At 29.8% G+C, this 26,866-nt stretch overlaps 2 protein-coding genes across 2 annotated transcripts; one reads left to right on the top strand and one right to left on the bottom strand.

The window, feature by feature from the left end:
* Positions 1-53: 53 nt before the first annotated feature.
* On the bottom strand, positions 54-11,285 carry LOC139518693 (uncharacterized protein C6orf163 homolog). Its single transcript, XM_071310161.1, has 4 exons — positions 11,022-11,285; positions 8,844-9,046; positions 5,636-5,838; positions 54-3,071 (listed from the first exon to the last, which is right to left on the bottom strand). Exons 1-4 carry the CDS (start codon positions 11,197-11,199, stop codon positions 2,657-2,659), a joined length of 999 nt encoding a protein of 332 aa, XP_071166262.1. The 5' UTR covers positions 11,200-11,285; the 3' UTR covers positions 54-2,656.
* A 195-nt stretch (positions 11,286-11,480) lies between these two features.
* Positions 11,481-25,055, top strand: LOC139518691 (peroxisome proliferator-activated receptor gamma coactivator 1-alpha-like). The gene is made up of 11 exons (XM_071310160.1): positions 11,481-11,613; positions 13,267-13,432; positions 13,770-13,842; positions 16,773-16,810; positions 17,407-18,409; positions 20,067-20,165; positions 20,658-20,736; positions 21,147-21,268; positions 21,797-21,855; positions 22,173-22,259; positions 23,074-25,055. Exons 2-11 carry the CDS (start codon positions 13,270-13,272, stop codon positions 23,181-23,183), a joined length of 1,833 nt encoding a protein of 610 aa, XP_071166261.1. The 5' UTR covers positions 11,481-11,613; positions 13,267-13,269; the 3' UTR covers positions 23,184-25,055.
* The last annotated feature ends 1,811 nt before the right edge of the window (positions 25,056-26,866 follow it).

Genomic DNA, 26,866 nt, shown 5'->3' with positions numbered 1-26,866 from the left:
TCTACTATCGTAGGTGGGGCATAAAAAACTTAAAGTGAAATAAAAAAAAATAATTCAACACAAGTATATCTTTTTATCACAGAATCTCAAATATAATCTTCAACAATACAGAGCAGCAGTTGAATAAAACAAAAGGCAAGACAAAAACAAAATATATAACATTTAGAACTATAGATTGCATAAAACAATTTGGTACACATATTCTGATGCAGATATTTTCCTGCTAAATAAAAAAATACTCTATAATCAAATTCTTACTGAAGTCTAGTTATTCTACAATCTCAATTTTTATAGAGAAAGAATTCTTAATCATAATATCAAAAATAAATCCATGTTGTTTGGCAGCCAATGCCTTCATCAAAGAAGGTTAACAAAGGGTCAACATCAGCCCTAACATTTGATGAACTTAGGTTAATACACATTTGATGAAAACATGTGTAGACCCATCTGAGAAACATTACACTCAATCTAATTAAAATTAAATTTTTGCACTTGCGACATATAAACAACGAGGAGAAAGTGCGGAGATTTAATTTTAATTAGATTGCATTACACCCTATTGTACATACACATGTTGGAAATCTTAGTTTTGACTAAACTTTGGAAAACTTCTGATAGTTTTGGCTGTAGTTGACATTGGTCACATGCATGGATCAATATTAATTTTTGTTAGGATGTGACAGTGTAACTCGCACAAATTTATTTCTATTTATAACAAATCTATTTTGGTCCAAGGTTTTGTCCTACGTTTTGTAGCCTTTTAAAAAAATCTACAAATGAATTATGCTGTTGAACAACTGATAAGAAACCATAACCCTATAACAAAGCTACTAACATCCTCAACAACCATTGGGTAGAACTAGTGCTACTCTAAAATTTACATTTATACATTCAATACATTTCTGATTTATGCTCTGGTAACCCAAACTTTATTTACAGACATAAACTCATTTCATTGCAACTGCTTATTCTAATTAGAATTTCACCAAGAACTATTCATTATAAAACTCACTTTTTTCAGGTTAATCAAAATTGCTCAAACTTTCTATCCAAAAATCACCTGAATCAAATCTAAGCAATTTTGTTTCTACTTTAACATTTTAAAAAGAGCTCTTCATAAAATAATAATAAAAAAAAATAAATCAGCAGCAGAAAAACAACCTTTTAAAGATTGGGTATAATGTAATATAAGTTCATTTGGAAACTTTAACAGGTGAATACAAAAATATAAAAAATAACATTACAAAATCACAATTAGTTTGATTGCCTGTAGAATGAGCAATCTTTTATGACAATAAGGTAAAAAGATGAAAAATATATTATAAAATAGTGGAAATAACATCTGTGTCACAAGATAAGATAATAATTACTTATTCCAAAAGCAAAAGATTAAGCGTGTAACATGGTTTTCTAGATAACAATTTCATAAAGCATGAAATTTCTCGAAACATTATATTAACATTTTTTGAATATCAGCTGAACACATAAACACCATTTAAAATACTAATTATCATTACTACTATATAATGCTAAGTAACTGTTGTGAAAATTACCCAACATGACTACTGGTATTGACAATGTTATCAATTAATAGAAATATAATCTTTTGACAAAGAGTTACTATAAGCATTTATAATTTGGTGGTATGCATGTGAAAGTGCTTAGAAGAAAGCTGTATGTAAAAACACAGAAATGTTTATCCCTGAAGAGTCCCTGACAAAATCAAATATTAAAGCTTCTAAATCAATAGAATATTTGTACATTCACAAGCACAGACACTAATATCACTGTGACATAGATTTTAATGTTCGAGAAAACAAAAGCTACTACATTTATAGATAGAAAAGTTTTAAGGATGCAGTATTGATAAGAAAAATAATAATTTGGCAACAACATTTTATAGAAATACATCTAAGGCACAATTAACAAGTCATTTGGCTTTCAAAAGTAAACACTTTCAAGGCATATAAACATTGGCACTATACAAAACAAAACATATATCAAGCATTCAGCAGTAAGATTTTTATACATGATGACTAACCTTTTTTCTTGTTAAAAAATATAACAGATTTCCATCATACATATGTATTCTACTCTGTATCTGATACATGTACTTTTGATTTACAATACACTATTTTTTTAGTCTAACCGTTTTGACTCATTAACAACTTATAAAGCATATATAAAAATTTAAATTAGCATGTAAATAAAATTTGACAACCATAATGCAAAAAGATTCAGAAATAGAATTTCAACATTCGATACAATAAACAAATGTGTTGTTAATAAAAAGATTCCCCTGTAAAAATGAGTATAATAACTTGTTCTGTGTGCCTGTGCCATGCTCTGTTTGGCTGATAGTGACAGACACAACTCCTCTAGACAGTACACAAGCTTATACTGATTTTATGGTCCACATATTAAATTCTAATTCACTGTATTTAGTACATTCAGAAACAGTAAGCTATAAAAAGCTTAAATAACCTTAGAGAATTGGTCTTTTTACAGAAAACCAGTAATGCTCAGTTTTGCTTACCTGGTCTAAAGAAATCTTTACACTCTCTTCAAACAAGCCCCTGAAAGATGACTTCAGACAGATAATATATACACATTTTTTTGTAGCTTATTATAAGATTTTTACAATCCCACTATATATCTAAAGTTCTGGCACTTTGCCAACCTCGTCAATATAAACTGGTTGTAACAAATAGTCTGACATGCCTGGTTCAAATGGTTGGCTTCTGTTTATAAAGTCCTGATATCCAGTATATACTTCATGTAATTTAGTTTCCACATTTAATTTAGCCAGTTCTAATGCTTGAATATTCTTCAAATATTTGTTAATTTCTGCTTTTTGTTTCTGTATATCTCCTTTTAATTGTGTAATTTCTGCCTCATATTTTTGTTTTGTAGCTTGTAATGTATTATCAGCCTTCTTCCTCTCATTTTCTACTGTTTTACTGATTTTTTCTGTCATTTCTTTATTTTTAGAAGCTTCAAGATCTGTCACTGCTTTAGTTTTCTCTGTTTCAGCTTTCTTCAGTGCTACAGCTAGTTTATCTTTGTGACTTCTGAAAGATAAAATAGTTATCTCTATAAATATTTTATATGTAACACAGCAGATATCATTATGACATATAACAGTTGTTTGTTCACTAGAACAGCAAAAAAGCAAGTACCCTGTATTCAATTTGTCAAATTTCCAGTAAGATAGTTTTTTTCTTCTTGTAAACAAACTTTGTTGGTGAAGTACAAATCTTATTTCTCTAATTTTTGTGCTATTTTCACATTTTCTGACCAGGGGGAGAAAAGTCTGTTCTCAACAAATGATTGGTTGAAATTTAATTGTGACCTTAGGTTTTCTCGTTTTCTTCTGAATTTTCTTATTGTGACGTCATGAAAAAAGGCGACCATGCCTGATGACATCACATCAAAAGTACACAGCTTTCCTCAAATCTTTAAAAGGAAGAATAAATCATAAGAGAAACAGATTCTGCCACTGTAACTCTTGTATTACAATATTTCTCCACTCTCAACAGTTAAATTTTAACTATTTAAAAAGCTCGGCAAGCCTCACTCTTTAAACATTAAAATTTAACTGTCTCGAGTGGAGAAATATCGTAATACACTTGTTGCAGTTGTGGAAATATAGATTCCTACACTGCAACAAGTGTATTACGATATTTCTCCACTCGAGACAGTTAAATTTTATTATTTAAAGCGTGAGGCTTGCCGAGCATTTTAAATAATTAAATTTAACTGTCGAGAGTAGAGAAATATCGTAATACACGAGTTATAGTGTCGGAATCTGTTTCTCTGATGACTTTAATCATTCTTTTTCATGGATTTTCAGAAACTTGTGTTCTTTATATGCGACGTCATCAGGCAAGGTCGCCTTTTTTCATGACGTCACAATAGAAAAATTGAGAAGAAAACAGAACATTTTGACGTCATAATCAAATTTCGACTAATCATTTGCCGAGAACAGATCTTTCACTAGTGAGGAGTAATATTTTTCTCACACCAGTCAGGAAATGTGAAAATAGCACAAAAATTAGAGACTCTATATTTAATAATTCAAGCAGATTTAATAAATGTTTATAAGTTATTTCTTTTTCACTCTTGACGTCTTGTCTACTTATTAACTTGCAGTTAATAATAAAGTCTAAATTACAGTAGTAAAATTTGAGTTTAAAAATTTGTTTTTGGAGCTCATTTTTTTCACTAGGTCACAGTAGCAGACAGGTACCAATACATAAACTTGACATGTACAAGCCAAGTTTTGTTCTTTGGAAAAAAAACCAAGTTCATTTGTAAATTACATCAGGAAAGCTCAAATTTAGGAAAGAATGGTAAGCTCCCATCTGTGAGTTTCCACCTAATTGTACTCTGATCTACATTAAATGAAGCCATATCTTACATGTCTTAGTATTAAGTTAATTGATGACAAGGATGTCATTGTTATGTTATAAGAGGATTACATTATCTGTTCACTATAATCTTTCTACAGATTATATATTTTGTCATCATGGACACACATGCATTAGAATGTTTAAATTTGAACAACACTAAGGTAGGAGGAATTTATTATATTTTTACAAGAATAATAAGAAATAAATATTTCATGTACTCTGTATTATTCATATTTTTTTTTATAATTAAAGGTATGAGTAAAGTTGATATTCGAAAAGATCTTCTCAAAAGGATGTCAAATCAGACCACATTAACAATATGACCCCTGTTAAATTTTTCTTGTATAACTAACAGGGGTTGAATAAAAATATAAGCTTGTTTTGGACACGATAAATGTATGTCTATCCACTTATTTAATTTGTGAAGGACAGTAAATTTTATCATAAAATTTATCAAATAATTTATCAGCACTTCAGAATGGACAACCTCATAAGTCATTGAACTTTTGTGTCAATGTTAGTTACATTGAAATGTAAACATGAAGTGTAGAAATGAAAAGTAAATGTGTTAGTGGAAACAAAAGTCAAATGATAAAAAATTTAAATAGATATTTAGCAACACTATACATACATAGTATGAAGAATTTCTGTCAGTCAGTCTATTCCAAAGAACATGTACACTTTATTTGTATTAAAAAAATTATCTAATTATTTGCTTTGTGAAATCTTAAAAATACATATATACCAAACAGCAAATTATTGGTTACAAAATAACAATGGTATATATATAAAGTAATTCTGTCAACTTTCTTACATTTCAATGTAAGATATGGACCAATCTTTGAACATATATATAGAAGAAAACAATATAGAAATTTCAATAGAATCTTGTCAAACAGATATCATGTCGTTCTAATCTCAATACTAGATGTTGCACATAAAAACTACAGATGACTTTAATAATTTATAAAAAATATAACTTTCCATTCTGATGTAAAATGTAGAAAATTTTGCTGTGACCTGCTTTTGTTTAAAACATGCATAAATATAGGAACAGGACAAAAATAATTAGTCCAAAGATAACAAATACATCTTCTGAAATCTATCTTTGTGAAATCAATATTGAGATTAAAGAAAGATTAGGAAAGACATATTATTACTTTGAAAAATTTGTGTTAAAAATTCATATTATATTCAGAATTATTTTTCAATATTTGACGTACTTTTCAATGTCTGATGCTTTTTTTGCTGCAGCATTCTGTTCTTCTTTCCTAGCCCCAGACACAGCTTCAGATAAACGTTTTGAAAACTCTTTCTCTTTTTCTGTTAAAGCATCCTTTAGTCTCTGTTCAGCCTCCAGTCTTTCCTGTTTTACCTGTTCTATTGCAAGTTTCTGCATCGCCATCTCAACTCGTAATGCCTCCTCCTTCAAATAAACAACTTGATAGGATGAAATATTTTCAAATAGGACACTGAGGATACTTTAATACATTAATATTTACACAATTTACAAAGTTCAGTAATTTTGTGTCAATAATTTTTGTTTACCTAAAACCACCAGATTTTAAGAGGAATTATGCTCCGTGTGAATTTTCAGAGGAATTACGCTCCGTGTGAATCAGATCCAGATTTCACCTTCCTATACAAATTTTTCGTTCATTGCTCCTCAGGATTCATATTTTGGGTGTGTAATTTATCTTTATTTCACACTTCATAAGGAATTTGTGCAAAATTAATTGTAATGTAAGATAAGATTATTTCATTAAAATATAATTTAATTTTGTGTAGGTCAAGGATCTTTCTATAATATGGATTATTAATTTTGAATATTTTAGTTTTATACACTGAAGCAATTTGATTTCTAGAATTTTTAATTTTCATTTTTGTGAAATAAATATATATCATAGGGCTCATTCAACCTTTCAAACCTCAATCATAAAAAATCAAATTTTCTTATGGAGATTGGCAAGATACATGTACATGTATGACCACCATGAAGTAGGAGTGATAGATAGTATACACTTATAACAAACTCATTCCATAAAATATTTGATCATGTATTGGTTAAAATTATAAAGAACTTCACTTTTTTTTGTGGTAAAATTTTTTAAAATCAGTAACAGAAGTGATAAAAATAAAATAATGAAGTCATCCGAGATAATAATCTAAAATATTTGGTATTAGTACATCTGTACGATACTATTGTTTCATGATAAACCTGCAATGGAAAATTACCAGTAGCTTAATGTTATACATAGAAAAGCTGATAATGCAAAAGTACATGTTTGGTCAAGGCTACCTAGGTCACCTTTCATATAAATGTGATTAAGTTCATATCTGTAATCATTCATTTTGGACATCTCTGTTGATATATCAACATTGTGCAAATAATTTGCACAATTCAATTTTTTTATTTTTTCTTAAAATGAAGGTAAAACTTTTCACTATTTTTTTCAATAAGAAAGAAATCTCCTTTTTCAAGCTTTATATGACCATTACAGAACTACTTTTTGAAAAATATATTAAAATAATAATAAAATAATTTCATCTGACATAGTTGTCCTAAAATATACATGCTCATCTACATATTCATATATAGATATTTTGAAAACAGTATTTTGAAAACCAGAATAAATTATGATACTTGTACCAGTACTGATTATCAAAATCAGTCTATGGTCAGATTAGTCTGTCCAAATCAAGGTCAACATGGTCAGATAAACCGTCTTGAAATATGGTCATATTAACTGTCCTGAAACATGGTCAAATAAACTGTCCTAAAACATGGTCAAATAAACTGTTCTAAAACATGGTCAAATAAACTGTTCTAAAACATGTCACTGTGTGCATGATCAGTCATTTAATTTATATTAGCTTCACCAGATCTATAAAAGTTAAATGAGGATTATTTCTTAAATAATCATAGTGCTGGTATAGTTATTTCTAGTATTTAAATTCTAATGTAATGATATAAAATTGTAACATTTAATTTTGTTCTTCTTTGTTTACTTTCAATTTAATATTTCCATCCAGAGCTTAACATGGGTATTAAAATTGAACAAAAATTCTTATGCAGGTCTAAAGCAGATAGAAAACAAGTCAACATAAATATTTTACAGTGTTTCTATAAACGACACTAAGTAACCTAGATGAATAAGGTCAGTATTTTTGTTTTATCTAGATGTTCTTCAAAATTTGCAATATTTCAGATGATTGATATAGTAATATACTATGTCACTCTACAAGGCTATAGTGGATTACATATTACCTATTTATAATCCTACAATATTCCCCCAGCAAACCACCAGACCAATTGGCAAAGATCATGAGTATATAGAACTCCAGTCTATTTTATTTTTTTAAATACAGTTCCCACTTGAAATACACCTTCTATTGCATTCTATGACTAGTACATTTATTTTTCAAAAATAGAAACTTGGTGACACCTATTCATTTTTCAAGTGTTATTTAATTTAGCCAGAAAGGGCTGCCACTTAAATGGACAGGGGGAATGTGTCAAAGAGACAACAACCCAAACAAAGAGCAGTAAAATCCTGCAACCGGAAGTATGCTTCAGCTGGCCCCTCAAAAAACATTTGTAGATATAAATTCGGTAAAAATGAGCCACACACTTAACTCTGAAACATATAAATAAACTAAAATTTAAAAAAAAACATGCAAGACTGACAAAGGCCAGAGGCTCATGACTTGGGACAAAGGCAAAAAGGTGGCCGGGTTCAAGATGTATTGTAAGATCTCAACCCTCCGCCTATACCTCTAGCCAATGTAGAATAAACAAATGCACAGCAATGCACACAGTAAGACTCATTCCAAAAAAGGGCTGAGTCCAAATTCAGAAAAGGAAACAAAGAAACTAAGAAAATTGATACTTAAATTCAAAAAGGACTACTAGCAGTTACTGACCTGCCAGCTCCAGACCTTAATTAAACTGATTGAAAGATTATGTTTTCATCATATGAATATTAGGCACAATCCATCCAGTTAATAAAAGCAATATCAACTTCAAAAATTGCCATCCTTAATGACCTGACAACAGTATGGTTACTACATCACTTCTGAATAAGTCTGTATAAAGGTTTGGTTAGTTTTTAAGGTAAAATACAACATTTTTGAGCTTTGTATAAAATATTACCATAAAAGATCGGATTTGTAACACCAGAATGTATCTGATGTCTGCACAAATTCAGCAGTGATATCATTGGAACAGCAAATGTATTGCCATTTTCTTTCTAGAAGGAGTTCTTAATTCATGTACAATTGCATATCCATCCTTCAAAATATTTCTTGTAAAATTTGATTGCACTGATATGAAGTTTATCTGAAGTTCTATAAAAAGTAATGACATTTTAATTATATGTGTATTGCATAAAGCAATTACACCTTCCCAAGAAATATAGAAGGTAATCATACCTTTAATGCTTTTTCCTGTGCTTTTGAGACCTTTTTCAGCAGTTTTTCTTGATCTAACCTAGATTCTTCTCTAGCTCTCTGTACAGCTTCAGCTTTGATCTGTTCAGCCTGTGCCCAAACCGCTTGTTCTGCTTCACGGATACCTCTCAACCGTTCCACCTCAGACATTTCCATTGAACGTCTCTGCAGTTCATGACCAATACCTGTCATGTTAATAATATATATTAAAAAGGGGTTTACATTTTTAACTCTGGTTAAATTTTTAAAAACTTTTAAAAATTTCTTCTGTTAAGTTGTCTAAAACAAATGTACATGTATGCAACAGACAAATTTCCATTTTATTGCATTTCCATAAAACAATATGGTTTTAGTGAATATCATTCGTGGGTTTAGGGTTCTTATCACTTCTTTTCGTATGTTTAGCAATTGCAAGTGGTTAAAAAATAGAATGGGAAATTGCACGAATCATTCTGTAAATCAAATTCTTATAGTTACATTTAATTGATATTCAGCACTACTGTCATTAGGGAATTGTGATTAAGTACTTACAGAACAAATATTATTTCTAGTTTATGATGATCACAAAGACCCTTGATGAACCGTTACTCCAGCTGGGATACAGGAAATCCCATCTATCTGGTAAATGAAATTACAAAGGCCCACAAAGTTGACAAAAAAAAATTGGTGATTAAAATAACTTAAAATTGGTCTATTAATTTTTAACCAGATTTTTGTGACAAAAATGTTGGTTATTGATTTGGGGATGTATGGCAGTTCAATAATGACGATTTTGACTTTTACCTTTCAGGAATTATGGTTCTTGAAAGATTGAAAAATGTTGTTTCTAGTTTTGTCTGTGCATTTACTCATGAACTGTTCAACCAAAGCTTTTAAAATTTTAATATGTTGTTACTGACGACAAAATGGAGGTCAAGTTCAATAATGACGATTTTGACTTTTACCGTTCAGGAGTTATGGTTCTTGAAAGATTGAAAAATGGTGCTTCCAGTCATGTCCATGTATTTACTCATGAACTGATCAACCAAAGCTTTTAAAATTTAAATATGTTGTTAATGATGACAAAATTGAGGTCATGTTCAATAATGGCGCTTTTCGCTTTTTCTGTTCAGGAGTTATGGTTCTTGAAAGATTAAAAAATTGTGTTTCCAGTCATGTTGTCGCATTTACTCCTGAACCATTCGACCAAAGCTTTTCAAATTTTAATATGTTGTTACTGATGACAAAATGGAGGTCACATCTGATATTGACGATTTTCACTTTCACCGTTCATCAGTTATGGTTCTTGTGATATTGAAATGCCAGGACACAAATAAATGTTTATGAATCCGTTTGGTATTGATCTGGCAGCTTCTTGTTAATATTTTTTTTGAAAATATGCTCATTACACTTTACACTTTAAATTCATAAAATTGCTTTCAAATTTTGAATTAATTACATGCATGACATGTTTTTACAATTATATTTAACTATTTACATTTGCATGTTATTACAATTAACTTTTTAATTAATTACATTTTATTACAATTAAATTTAATTAATAACTTGGTATTACAATAACATTTAATAAATTACATGTTATTACAATAACATTTAATTAATTACATGTTATTACAATTAATATTTTAATTAATTGCATGTCATTACAAGAGGGAGGTAATGGGGATACCTTCATGATGAATAATGGTAGAAATTCTAGCCGAATAACGTAAACAGTACTTTTTGGTGCATGAAGTTAAATTGTACACTTTCTTTTAGACAATAAAAAAATAGAATGATTTTGACCAATCACTCTCATTTTTTTCTGAAAATGAGGATATTTTGACGATTAACGGTAAAATTTTAACCAATTTGACTCTAACAGTAGCTGAAAATAAAATTGAGAATGGAAATGGAGAATGTGCCAAAGAGACAACAACCCGACCATAGAAAAAAACAACAGCAGAAGGTCACCAACAGGTCTTCAATGTAGCGAGAAATTCCCGCACCAATGACAGTTTGACGCCTGACAATTAAATTCAATCAATTGCATGTCATTACAATTAAATTTAATTAATTACTTGGTATTACATTTAATTAGTTACATGTTATTACGATTACATTTAAATAATTATATTTTTAATTATACACGTTTGTATACCGTAGGTCTGGTATATTTACCTATAATCATGCGATGAGCATGGCCCTGAATGACAACTGGTTTGGTTTCCTCATACCGTTTAGGAACTGTTTGTAATCTGCTTGATCCAAGAGGAGCTGTTGCAATTCTTGGTGTTATTGCAGGCAGCAGTGATCTTGATGGCTCTGCAGTAGCCATATCGCTCTTCCCCCTAATCATAGATCTAAAGTTATTTTTGTAGTTTATAAAAACAGCATTTTTTTTTACTTTTCCTTTGAACCCAACTACAATTTTACGGAAATAGGTACACAAAAATGTAGTACATAAAAAATATATTTTCTAATGAAAAAATGCACGATATAATTTTTCAAATTATTTAAAGAAATAATTCAAATGAAATCTGACATCTTCGGTTAATATTTATTGTAATTTGCCTTGAAAAAAGTTAATTGCGTATAAACACAATGCGTCGATTGTTGCTAAGCGTACTACTTTTTGAATGAGAATTAGCACGATATCTCGCGAGATTGTGTCATCATCACAATTTCCGGTAGTGTTCATCAGGGCTGCAAGGTGCGAGTTCCCTAAAGAATACTTGGAAGCTAACTTGACATAGACTTTTAGAGAAAATAGGTGATTACATTTACGTTAACTTGGTTGTTAGATTATATTTCTAATCATATAATCGAGTGTCATGGTTTAGGAAAATACAACAAAACAGTTTTGCACGATTGAGATGTTGACTGTCTTGCACGACGACCACGTGTTCTCAAAATTGTAAAATTAGTACACTTGTCTTTGAAGTATTTCCAATAGTTTATATGTTTTTTATATTTGTTTTAAAATAGAAGTGTTCTTTCATTTAAGAAAGCCATAGAACATGAGGAATTAAATAAATTAATGTAAACGCATTTTTACAATTTGTTCACATTGTTGACATCTGTTCTTTTTTTATGCACCATCTATTTAAAACCCTAAGACAGTTTTTATATCAATCGGGTAAGATATTTGGGGATCACTGGACTTTGGCAATCTCAATACCGATAAAAAGAAATTATCCTTGTATTGACGATGGTGTTTTTTCTTCTAAGTATTCATGCAATACTTGAGTATATCAGCATTGGAATTATATTTACAAATGTATCTCGTGCCAATGTCAACTCTTACCAATAAAACAGTTCTGCAAATCTTTGAATTCTGTATCATTAAGGAACTGGGTAAATTTACATCCCTATGATATGATTTTCTAATTTAAATACCAGCCTAGAGTTTTGACTCCAAATGTCACTGTTCCCTGAACATAGAAAATAATGGTGTGTATTTATGATGACTATGGACACATTTTTTTCTTCAATTTTACACTGAAGATAATTTTTTCTTTCCATTAAATATATGATTAATGGATTTAAATTTCATTAACAAATGCATTATTTATCATTCTTTAGATTTCAGGCGATTCTTATTTGTCACTTTTTGTTTAATTTAATTATTTAAAAGAAATGTTATTTAGAAACAACTATAAAGGATTTTCAATTTTTTAGAATAAACTAATTACAGTATTTTCACTTTTTTTAATTTATTTAACATGTAGAAAAGACTCAATTGAGACTGATGGAGAGTTGTCTCATTGACATTCATACCACATCTTCCTATATCTATAAACTAATTATTTATTTTAATTTTATTATAAACACCTTGTAATGTTTCATTGTACATGTATCTACACTTACTGAAAGACAAAAATTCAACAAAAAAGGGATGGGGTTAATTAATTTAAACAGGTCAGTAATAGTAACTAATTGGTGGATTATACCTATATTTGAGCATAATCCACTGTTTGACATACATTTATAATAAGTTGTACATGGTACAGTAGTATTGCAAGCTTGATTTCACTTCTTTTGGTTTCTCTTACTTGACTAAGTACCAGAATGTCCTAACATAGGTTAGGTATCTTGTTAAATAATTGCATAATCAGGATGAAAAGCTTGTATAAGTCTTATATTTCAGTCTTTGATATTGGATATAGTTGCCATTGTTGAAAAGGAAGAAAGATCTGAGTTAGCAAGAAATGCTGTGTGAAGGATATTGTTTTGAAAAGGCATTAGGAAATAATGTGACCTAAAAGCATGTTGACTTCATAATTTAAACAATCCTGACCTGATTTATTATTATACATTGTAGAAAAGATGTTTTTAGATTAAATGAAATGAATGTTTGTTGAAACATTTTACATATTATTAAGCAGAATTTGGAAATATATGTTTACATCTTTTGTCTTTGTAGAACATGTTGGGTGGTGAGGCTTGTTTTAATGAGCTGGATCCTTCCAGTAACCCAGTTCTGTTTTTGGATGATGAAGACTATACACTAAAGTTACAGAGTGATACCCTACACAATGAATCATTATTTGAGATATTAGACACAGCCAGTAATAATGGGGGAGAAGGAGGTAATGTTACAATGTAGTAAATTCTTTCTATAAAGATGGAAGCAGGCACAGTTAAATTTTCTTTTTAACAGAAATAGACCTAAGTTCTTGTTATATTTTACATGTATACAGATGTTTATATATACAATACATGTAAGACCATCTGCCTCTCAACTTGTCATTTCATACATTGTTGCAATTATCCATTTATAATGATCATTGGTCATAAATAAAATCCATATTATTTTATAAAAGCTAGCTAAATAAATAAATATATATATATTCATGAGAAGATTCTTGAACTAATGAAGGAAGAAATGAGAATTAACATATAAAGTGTTATATTGATTTTCAATAGGTATTGAAGCAACAGATGTAAGCAGTTTGTTGGCTCAGTTTGAAGAGGCAGCTGATTCAGCAAAAGATATACAGTAAGTTTTATCAACAACTTTATCATCCTCATGACCTTGGTGTACAAATAAATAGAACCAATCATTTGGTTTTGTTTTAAAAAAAATGCACCCAAAAGGAGAAAAATATATTTTTGCAATGATTATATGCATTTCTCATGCTTGTTGTTTAATTTGAAAAGACCGACCTCAGTTCTTTTCAAATACACTAAAATAACTTAACTTTGAAAGTAATAACATTAAAAAGTTATGTCATTCTGTAAATCATTTGAATTGTTCATACACAATCTTCAGTGTTATCCTTTGGAAGAATACAGTACAGCCTGTGACTTCCTCTTAGTTATGTCCACCCTCTTGCATGGTCAACATCCAATGGTGAACATTTATTGGGGTATTCAAGCTTGAGATGTTGGCCATTTATTGGGGGTCATAAATCATAGGCAGATTTTTTATCTAATTATGTTACCTGTTAAAATCAATCAGGGTTGAAGTTTTCAGCTGGTATGTCTCATTAAAATTTACCTGTACAGGTAACTTGGGTTTTCTTTTAAAATTGACATTTCACCGTTTTATGAAAATGTAGAATAAAATATTGTTAAAGTCTGTTATTAAATTTATTATTATTTTTTTGTCTTTAATTTTATTTAAATTTTTTAATTATTTTTTTTTCATTTTTTGTATGTTTTGTTTCTTCCTGTTTTGTTTCTTATTCTTTTAATTTCTTCTTAGTAAGAATCTTGAGTAGAAATGACAAAAAGTCAAAGCTAAAGTAATTGACTAGCATTTGAAATAAACAGACTTTTAATAATTGTTTTTTAAGTAAAAGGTTTATATAAATGTACATGATGTGCATTGTATTAAATTGTTTGTTAACATTATTAAATGAGTTATTACTATTAATAACAACTAATAATCATGCAAGTGATATTTTAAATACAAAAAATGAAATTAATTAAACAATTTGGTTTCTTAACAAAATAAGATGATCAACATCAATCCTTTTACAATAGATTTTGATAACATCTAATATTATTCAGGAAAACTACAAGTACCATTATATGGTTTAGGAAAAAACTAATTTTGTTTATCTAAATTTTCTTCAAATCTCACAACAAGAGTTGTGCACAAACAATCACCGAAAAGACTTATTTTCCAAATGTCCACCTAGTTATCATCAAATTTTGATAAATGTTCATTAAAAATGCTAATCATAATGAAAAATGTTCTTATATCTTAATCAAGTGAATCTTATGAAAAGAAATTATTTAAAGAAATTGTCTTGAAACTTATTATATATGTTATCTTCAGTTTGGTTAATTTTTTTCAAAATTTGTCAGACTCTCCAGAAAAATAAAGTGCACTTCTAAAGATGGTGACACTTTAATGGTCTTTTTAAATTCATTTTTTTTTCAGTGTATTATATTGTCGATAGTGCTGGACTAGCATGATACATATATTCTTGGTATATATTTACAAAGAATATTTCAATCAACCTAGGCCTTTTAGATAAAGTTAATAATTGCAGGGACTAGAATGAATTAAGACTTTTAAAGTCCTTAATAAAAAAAGAATTTAAAGAAAAGTCTAAAAATAATAACTTATGATAAAAACTGTAAACTTGATTGTGTCAATTAAGGTAGAGAATTTTTGGTCATAATTTAGAAATAGAAAATAGTGGACAATATAAAATTCCTAGAAAGGATAGAATGTGTAAACTGTGCCTATTGTAGGTCAATGGAGAACACCTTTTCCTTGATTGTAAAATTAACAAAAAAACTTTGAGATAATCCATTTGAAAATTATTTACCTTCTCATTATAATGTCTCTAACCCAAGAACAAAAAGTAAAAGAAATGCTTAACCTCTAAAACATGGATCATGTTTAAAATATCATATGACAATAAAAATATTATCAAATTTTGCTGTAATGAATAATTCTAATACTTATCAATATTTTATTCAATAAAGAAATAATGAATTGCCTAAATGTTATTTAGCGTAAGTCCTAAAGACAATCTTAATCAAATGTTAAGATCAGTCTATCTACAATAATGAACCATTTTGAGTTTAGAAAATTAATTTGAGAAACACCTTTGTCAATAGAAAAAGGCAGGCATTGTAAATGTTTGCAGTATATTTAAAAATGATATTCATTTATTTTTTACTACAAAAAAATAGACTTAATATAAAAAATAACTTAAATTGATCAAAAATTATTTAAAAAGTATAATATCAAAACTAATAGTCAGGAGACAATTATTTTTTAATTAAGCTGTTTGTTCAATTAGTTTCATTATTTCATTTTATTTTTGAATTTCTTGTCATAATCACAGTTATTAAATTTGACAAACACATACATGTATATTTTACCTGAGACACCTGACCTGTAAGTTATATAATTTTAACACTTCAATGCATTCAAGATTTCCCTTTAGCCTTGATTAGTTTTTGAGTAATACCTTGTGTATTAAAAAAGCAACAGGGGGTATTATGATGAACATATAGGGCTACCATGGTGAACATATTTTTTATGGCCACCATTAATAAGATAAAGTCACAGGTAGTACTGTATCTGTAATATATAGATAAGGAGATGTGTCATGATTGTCAACTTGACAAGTTCCCATCACAGTCCAAATGATAATGATACAATAATATAAAGGTTACTGTAGGCTTTCAACAATGAACAAAACCTATACTGTATAGTCTGTTATAAAAATCCCTTTAGGAAACTTGACTAAAAGTATAATGAAAAACATACAGAATGCCTAGGAAATTCAAAACAGAAAGTCTGTTATCAAATGGCAAAATCAGAAACCCAAACACATCAAATGAATTGATAACAACTGTCATATTCCTGACTTGATAGAGACATTTTCTTATATTATCACACGAAATGTGCAACAATCTTACAAGACCTGATGACTGCAAGTTGATTTCTTAACTTTTCAGAAAACTGTTTGATGTAAAGACAGAAACTCCAGCTCCAGGTACAAACATAACTTTATAGATTGGGTGTTCAAAAAATGGATGTATTATAGACACATGTCTATTGTTGGAGACCTATTATCCTCCAAGTAATCTTTTATAAAAGTTGTATTTGTACATTTGCTATACAGAAAGCATTTGCAGTATCGTAGGCAACAAATTCTTATTCATCATGATCAAAGCATATATACATGATTTAACACATATTTGCACCTTGAGGAAAATATATTTACAAGAAGCCACCAAGAAATAAATCCTACTAACATAACACTGCATAGGGTTAAGAAATCTGAAAATAAATCAACTTTATAATAAAAATCGAGATTTCTACCTAAGGACTGTTCCATTACAGAAAAGTTGGACACACATGTACATACACTTTGAAACTGTCAACTATGGAAGGTGTCAGTTTCTTTAGGTATAGTAAAAATTGAAGTGAAATTCTAAATAGGTATTTGACATTTTGGCCTTCTTTTGCTAAGATGTATGTTCTAATGGAACTGCCCTGAAAAGTATTTTCTCAAACATGTCATATGCCACAAATTAATATAACTTGCATGTATAGTTTTTGTTTCATTGTTAACTTATACTTTTACAGAGATTGCTGATCCAGCCAGTATAAAGTTGTCTGATGATGTCATTAGAAAGATTCGAGCTCTCAAGGAGAAGAAAAAATCAACAATCATGTTACCCATGGGCATGCCATCAAAACGTGGAAGAGGTAGTGCTATAGCCATGCATTCAAGTTCTGCATCACAGAAACTACAAAAAATAATGGCATCTAATCTAAATGAGAATTCAGTTATAAAGTTAGACACATACACTCCAAGAAAACCTTCATTATCAAATGCTGAAAAAACTACTGATGTTTGTGCTAATTATTATACACCTATACCAGAACATGATTACTGTCAGAATGTACCGAAATCTGAGAAGGAAACAAAGGTGTCAATAGATTATAATGAAGACGATATCCTTGACCTTCAAGATACTGAAACATGGAGTGATAAGGAAAACGATGAGAATGATTCAGGTATTAATGAATCTTACGTTTCAAACTCTAGTGCTAAGAAACAACAAAATAACAAGAGAAACTACAGGAAAAGAGATCGTGAAGAAAGTCCTGAGATTGAGTCGGGAAATTATTTTGATAAAATTCCATCCTATTACACTGCCTTGTCAAGAAAACACAGTCAAAAGAAAAGTAAAACATCAGGTTCAGATAAACCGCTGGGTAATTCATCATTTGAGGATACTTTACAATCTAACAACCCTACACCCCACATGGATTCTTCAGCTTACAGTAAACTACCTGCATATTACAGTTGTTTTACAAACAGTACAAAATATGATGTAGATAACTCTAAAGGCTTTGACAGTTCTCAGGATAGTAGAAGTAGTGGTTATTCTAGCATACCATCATCATATAGGTCAAGGTCACCATCTCCATCCTATGAAAGGTCACCATCAAGATCAAGATCTCGTTACAACAGTGTTAGTCGTGGAAGGAGGAGAGCAAGAGTAGATAGACGTTCTTCATACTCCAGTGCTGATTCTAGGTCAAGTTCAAGGTCATCATCAAAGTGTTCAAATTGTTCGAGGTTTGTTTTTATTAACACTAAAATGATTTATTGTTATTTTTCTTAATATTATCAAGTACATTTCAAATATTGATAGTATTTTAAGAAGTTTAAAGGCTGTCTTTAGTGGTGCAATAATTTTTGAGTTTTTCACAACATAATTTTATATTAAAAAAAAATATTGGAAGATTTAAATTGAAAAAAAAATTACTTGCTCATTAAAGACAGGTCAATTTTTATATCACTGCCACTAGGTGAGTGTTGCCCATGCCTGACAGTCCATTCCTAAAAGATGGTTTTCCGTTCTCAAACTTCAAGTTTGCCTGAACCACATATCATAAAACTTGTATTCAATGCTTATTAACACAAAACACGGATCAAGTTCAAAAATTTGGTGTGGTCACTATTGTGTTTCATGAGTTATGCCCCTTTATAGACATAAAAACAATTCTGTTTTATCTCAACCAGATGTTATTAAACTTACACGCAATGCTTATTACCACAAAAAAATAGCATGATCATGAATGGTGGCATCTGTGGCCAATAGATACATTCTCCATTTATTTTTATACGACCCCAAAAAAATTTTGGGTTCATATAATGGTATGATGTCTGCGTCATCGTCCGAAGACACTTTGGTTTCGGGATAATAACTTTAGTTTAAATGAATAGATCTTAATGAAATTTTTTCAGAAGGTTCAATACCACAAAAGGAAGGTTGGGATTTATTTTGGGGATGATGGTCCGAACCGTTTAGGAATTAGGGGCCCAAAAGGGGCCAAAACGAGCATTTTTCTAGTTTCAGGATAATAACTTGTTTACCAGTATTTCAATTGCTCTGAAAGTAGACTGCACTGTTTAAATTCACAAGTAGAAGGTTTGGATTCATTTAAGGGGTTATGGGGCCAAAGTTTAGGAATTAAGGGCCAAAAATGGGCCAAAACAAGCATTTTTCTAGTTTCCAGACAATACCTTGTGTGTAATTGCATGGATCGCTCTGAAATTGTACCACAATGTACCATATAACAAAGGGGAGGCTGGGATTAAGTTTTGGGTTAATTGCCCAAAATATGTAGGAATTAAGGGCCAAAAAGAAGCATGTTTCTAGTTTCCAAACAATCATGACAATAACTTGTGTTTAAGTGTATGGATCTCTCTGAAATTGTACTACAAGGTTCAATATTACATAGGAAAGCATGGGAGTGAGTTTAAGGGTTATTTGCTCCAAGGGGGGGTTTCAATAAACTGAGGGGGATCTCAGTTTACCATTTTTTGTTAGGGATTTTTTTTATTTTTTTTTCAACATTTTTCAAATTTCAAATTTTGAAAAGTTTCAATAAGAAATATTCAATTGCACAGTATTGTGCAATAGATGTGTTAGATCTTGAACCACATTAATTTTGTGGCAAAAACCTATATTATGTCAAAAATTTGATCACAATCAAAATTCAGACGGTATCAAGCTTGAATATTGTGACCAAATTTGCCCCAACTGTTCAGGGTTTGACCACTGGGGTCGTATAAAGCTGCGCCCTGCGGGGCACCTAGTTAACAATATATATGTATTCATAAAAAGTAATAATGATTTGGTTCTTACCTTAGTTTTATGTATATGTTAACCACAGCATTGATGGACGTGTGTTTTACAGAATGATGATATAAACACTTTTTTCTTCAGGACGAGATCAGTTTCAAGGACAAGATGTATTTCAAGAGATTCTTACTCAAGTGATTCTTCTTACTCAAGGTCAAGATCAAGGTCACCAAATTACAGACGGTAAGATATAAAACATAAGTGTGCAAGTTAATGAATAATTCATAGCCTCATTAACACTCAATAGTTGATGCTCATCAGTAAAAGAATAAAAAAAAAAAAGAATATGACATCACATGTAATTTTCATCAGAAAAGCATATAAATATCTATTATTATTGACTGGTAGTTCGCTTCTGCAATTAGATATATTAAACAATATGTTAAGATAACATCAAATCGATTTACCTAACATTCAGTATAGAATCCTGGGAAATAATAATGAATAAAATTTTTACTTGCCCTTTATAAAAGTTAAATTGCTATTGTTACAGATTGTTGTATTACTAATGGTACATGTTGATGCTTAGTACTTTGTAATACAAACAGATTGCAAGACTTGATGTTTCAGAATGTCAATTCAAATATAGCAGACTATGAAGTATCTTCAAACTGCCATGTTCATGAACTTTCTTATATTATGATTAATATGCATAGATGTGTATTTTATCAATAGAACCAGTAGAAGCAGATCACGTGAAAAACGAAGACAAAGACGACAAAAGGAAAGAGAAGAAAGAAAACAACAACAAATTGTAAGTTGGATAAATGCGTCACTAGATTGTCTTAATTGTTTACTTTACAAAATCAATGATAATTAAGGTCCTAAATTGAAGTATAGAATAAAATAGATATCAATAACTATACAAGGATATTCTAAAACTTAGTTTTCTGTTGCACATTCTGAGCAACCAAATCTGGTTGAAACAGAAATGTCGTACATAGTTTTCACCAATGCGTTTGATTACCAAATTGTCCTTTTTCAAACTTGCTCATATACAATTCTATGATGACAAAAGTACCATTTCTTGCAAATTTGTATATGTAATTACTCAACTACCACAACAATAATGCATCCTCTGAATCTGAGGTCATTTAAGACTTGATTAATTATTAATGATTAATCATGTTCAATCACACTTATTTCACATAACTTTTGATACAGGAAGAGAGGAGAATTATCTATGTGGGGAAAGTTCCAAATGATTACACGAGAAAGAAACTTCACACCCGGTTCCAAAGATTTGGAGAAATAGAGGAAGTTAGTCTACATTTTAGAGAACATGGGTAGGTATAGAAAATGGAGGGTTCAAAAATCAAATTACAAATTTATAAGTAATGTTAATGTATTCCAAGTTCATTTAAATATAACTTACAAAAGAAATAGGAATACATTGTATCAATTAAAGGGAGATGTGGTGTGTCCATTAATCAGACAGCAACCCACAAGGACAAAAATAATGAAATTTGTATGCAGGGCATTTTTAATATTAACAGGTGTTTATACAACACTTTTCTCAGATACTTTTTAACAAAATGACTTCAGCAGGTTGATGGTGATGAGTTGTCATGGGCGACTCTTTTTATATTTAATGATTTTACAGTGGGGGTTTGCTTAGCACAACATAGTGTTCTTTCTTGAGCATTTAAAGAATTACACATTAAAGATACTAAGCGTGAAGAATTAAAGTTTGGTATTCCTGACAAATCAGGTTATCAAAATAAGACTCTTTAAATTCAATAAATAGATACATTGTTATGATAAAGTTCATCATTATTTTACTGTTCCCTATATCTGTATCTATTTATTTACAGAGATAACTATGGATTTGTGACTTTTCTCTACACCTGTGATGCTTACGCTGCCATAGAAAGTAAGTTCACAAAATATGTAGTAGGTTTTATAGAAAGGAAGCTCTTGTTCCTACTCAGAATTCCTTAAAGTCAACTCTTCATCAAGTAACACGTAGTGAAGATTTAGGATGAAAAGTGTTTAAAAACTTTTATAGAAATATGTCCAGTAGTAAAGAGGGTTTTGAAAGAGCACATGAACCTATAACAATGTATAAGATTGGACACATGTATGGAAAAGTGTTGCATAAATTTAAGGAAGTAGCAAATATATAATTATTTTGGAAAAAAGTCTGGGTGTATTTTTAAAAAATAATAAATTGAATACTGATTTTTTCAGAGGGCAATACTATACCTGGTGAAGAACGGTTTGATCTTTGTTTTGGTGGCAGAAGACAGTTTTGTGAAACAGAATATGCTGACCTAGGTATGTACTAACTTACTAATTCATTTTGGACATTTATAAAACATGGTTAACATGGATTGTAGAAATAACACTTAATATATACATGTAATTCATGTCATAAGGATTACACCTGGCACCTTTGCACCAATTTTCACTATAAAATCCGGGGATATAGAAATATAACTACAGTAATTTAAGTTGTTTTGTATGTTTTAAATATTCAAGAAAAAGTTTTTTGGAGGTACAGATTGCAATAATGCAATTAAAGTCCTTATTTAACTGGCTTGATATTATCAATTTTTCAGACTATATCACTGTTTTTGAGATTAACAATAGATAGAGCATTGTAGATTCTATTTATGAACATTTAAAGAAATTATTCATTGAAATATGATTTTATTTAGATTAGAAAATGATGTGTATGTGAGTTACCACACCTGTCAAGAAAGTAACATATGTACATGGGATCTAGAGTCTGTTGTGAAAATATTGATAATGTCAAAAAAATATAAAATATTGAAGTTATCTTCCTTTGTCCACAATTGTAGTAATCTATTCATAGTTTTGCCTTCCAATGCTTAAAACAGTTTTGTATTAAGCTATATTGAATTTTTAGTTCCCACTGCAAAATAATTGCAATCTTTATCCTCTACTGATCTCCAATGCTCAGGAGCAGCACTTTGATCTTTTTTCTAAATTACCTTTGAAACTTGCAAGGATCACCTGTTAGTATTAAATACACCTTGAAAGTGTTAATGTTTGACCTTTTGACATTGCCTGAAATCCTATGGGTAATACAGATACCAAATAATGTTATGAATATTTTTTCTTGTAGATGGGAATGCAGAAATGGAGGAAGAATTCAATCCATACCCCACATCATCTGATCCTTTTGATTTTGATGCCTTGTTAAAACAAGCCAAGAATAAAATGAGCAAGAGATAATATTGGACAAGCAATAATAAAACAATCCTACAGTCTTTCAAAGTAGTGGAATAGTCATCTTATCATCTATAATACTGTAAAAGTTACAAATTTGCTCAAGGAATTTTGTGTTGTGCTTATTTTGTGACGAGATAAAATTGTGAAAATATGCCCCCACTTCAATGTGATTTTCTATAAGCTCAAAAATCCTAGAAATCTTTGAAAATGATTTCAGCACAAAAATAAAAAGAACCCTTTACAGTAGTTCATGTAAACATTATCTAGTCGTCCTTAACATGCATGAAATATTTGCCACTGGACAAAGCAAACATCTATCATATTTTACAGTAGACATATGACAACATCATTCCCAATGTGATTTAGGATACATTTGCAACGAGGTATCATCAACTCCTTTGGTTGTTCTCATAATGTGGTTAAACATTTGTTTTTTGTTTGTGTTTGGTGATATAGAAAATGAATGATTTGTAATGATCTGTATAAATGTTCAAATAGTCATAGACCAATTTATTTGGGGCATTTGTTAACACTTTTTGCATTTTATTGAGGGTTGTCATGGTTTTTGTGTTATATAAATTGTGTAACTTGCTTTGACAGTAAGGCATGAGCATACTTCATAATAGTTATTTTACTAAATTCTAATATCAAAGCTGTAGATTAAGGATATTTTTTTCATATATATTGTCAATTAAGACCCCCATAAGATTGATATTTGTATTAAATTGACATAAATTAAACATTAAGGGAAAAAAAGTTATAAAGAAAATCTATAATAGTTTAATTAACATTATTAGAATTAACATGATTTTAAAAGTTGTAAGATAATTGTTGTTTTACATAAACAATATTTAAAACCTTCAGTAAATATTTGGTTTGAACATCTCTAGTGCTAATTTTTGTGTTTGAATTTTAACCTATTTCACTTACCATTTACTGTGCATCCACATTTATCTCTAATATTTTCATCTTATATGGAGACAAGTTGATTTACATTATAAAAAGATCACTTAATTATGTGGACTATGAAATTTAAATGGGTAACACATGTTAAGAATTAGAGGTTGAATGTCTCAAAATAAAAGAAAAGAATTTCAGAGTCTGTATTGTTAATGAGGATTTTGATAATTGTACAAAAGTTTACCTATTCTTTTCTTCTATTGACAGAGTATTTTTTAAATGAATATCCAAAAAACTTACCAAGTTTATAGTGCTAGCTATTTCATTTATATTTACACAGATTTTATAGTATTACAACCTATCTTTTGTACATGCAGAATAGCCAAAACCTATGCTTTTTATATTTGAGAAAAGAATTTTGTTATATATGCTGTGGGATTTTTTATTGCCATATACCTCTCTTGCATAAACTTGATTTATAAGTAATAACATAATGATTCCAACATTTTGATACATATAAAACATTGACATGCCTGCAGGAACGGTGGGTTAATAAAAATAGTGGAATAATGAAGCCTTGAATTTAAAGCCTATATAACAGTGTTATATCTGTAACCTGAATCACAATAGGCTGTAATCAGACTTGTGGTATATTTGTGTATAACTGTGAGGGAACTCGAAGTGTACATGTGTGTATTTATAGAGGAACAAAACTATTGTAGTAACAACTGAGTACATGATATAACTGTATTTATAGAGGAATATTTGTAGGTATGATTGACTCATTTAAGTTGATTTGTACATCTTGATATATTTCTATGTAACATTTTTTTGTAAAACCATTTTGACTTATTGTTTTGATCCTATGATCTTGGTTTATTAAGACATTTGAATGGACTGTTATGAATGAAGTGATGACTGATATGATTGTTTTATATGAAATGTCTCAAATAAAATTACAAAATTTATTAACAATTTGTTTGCTTTTTATTATGATGACGGAAAAGATGATATTTGTAGCAGATACATATATATAAAGAAAAGAAGATGTGGTATGATTGCCAATGTGACAACTCTCCTCCACAAGAGACCAAAATGACAAATTAACAACTATAGGTCACTACGGCCTTCAACAATTAGCATCACCCCTAGCCAGCTATAAAAGGCCCTGAAATGACAATGTAAAACAATCCAAACATAGAAAAAAACTAACAGACTTATTTATGTACAAAATTTAAAAGAAAAACAAATATGTAACACACAAACAAATGACAATCACTGAATTGCAGGCACCTGACTTTGGACAGGCACTTGCATGTTCTTTTAAGAATTGCTGACTGTGCAAGGGTGGTACAGCCAATTAAGGTTGTTAAAAACTTCCATTGTCGTTAAAAGTCAGCAGACCTCTTTAAGATTAATTTTGATAAACTTTTGTTGGATAGTTCCTGCCCCATTGACGAATACCATAGCATTTGAACATGTATATATCAGTCGGAAACCAGGTTGAAATAGAACAAAAGAATCGAAGCTCTTTGTTAAAGAAGGCGATAAATGTTTACTGTATTGTTTACTATAGTGACAAAATTTTAAAAAGTTAATAGAAACAAACAAAATTGCAATTTTCTTCTCAATTACGAGGTGTTTTATTTCAAAAACACCATTTGCATAAGTTTTCAATTTATCTAGTACATAGTTAAGCAGAACAATTAGATATCAAGTCGACGACATGGGTATCTTTCAAGTTAGATGAAAAAAATGCATAACCTCTGATTTTTATGAAAAAATTACCACGGACGGAAAACATATCAATCTATTAGTTCAGTAATTTTCGTGTCTGCCCTTCCATTATGTGACAAGAAAAAAATTCCAAAAAATGGGTAACAATTGTATCAAAAAGAGAAAATCGAGTGCACCTTTTTATGTTAAGGATCGTAATGGTGCAATGTGGAAAAATTTATCGGTTTCCAAGAGCAATATTGGTAGCGCGTCATCCCTACAACAATCTAATTAAAAACCAATCTCTCATGCTCCCGTTTTCTGATATGTCGCGTGGGACATATCAGAAAACGGGAGCATGAGAGATCAGTTTTTAATTAGATTGTCCCTACAATGGTTTCCATTTCTACGATTGTGAAAATGAACTGGCGTAATGGGGAGATAATTTTGACGAAGTAGACTCCTGACTGATATGAAGCATATTGATTGTAAATTCTTAAATCTGGTTCTTAAAAGTTGAACAGTTTGAAAATGAATTAAAAAAAAATGCAGGTTTAGACGGAAATCCAAAAACACTTTAAAAAAAAAGTGCAGGACCAAAACAACCCACCTCTACAGTACTAAGCAAATACAATCAACTTAAGTCTAAAGAGTTTTTATGTAAAATTGTCTATACTCTTGAGCTGCTGGAGATTTGAACATGCTCTTGTTGAAATAGGACAAAAGAATCTAAGCTCTTTGTAAGAGAAGGTGATAAATGATTACTGTAATGTTTACTAGTACAGTAACAAAAATTTTAAAAGTTAATAGAAACCAATAAAATAACAATATTCTGCTCAATTACAAAGTTGTTCTTTTTTTTAAAACACCACTTGCATAAGTTTTCAATTTATCTATGACATAGTTAAGCAGAACAATTAGATATCAAGTCGACAACATGGGTATCTATCAAGTTGGATGTAGAAAATGCATAACCTCTGATTTGATTTTTTTTGTACCAATCTATTAGTTCAGTAATTTTCGTGTCTGCCATTCCATTCCATTATTATATTATATATTAACTTTATTTC

The sequence above is a fragment of the Mytilus edulis genome, chromosome 4 (assembly GCF_963676685.1).
Source record: "Mytilus edulis chromosome 4, xbMytEdul2.2, whole genome shotgun sequence".
Classification (NCBI taxonomy): Eukaryota; Metazoa; Mollusca; class Bivalvia; order Mytilida; family Mytilidae; genus Mytilus; species Mytilus edulis.
Note: the sequence above shows the minus strand (reverse complement) of the source record. Positions and strands in the feature narration are given on the sequence as shown.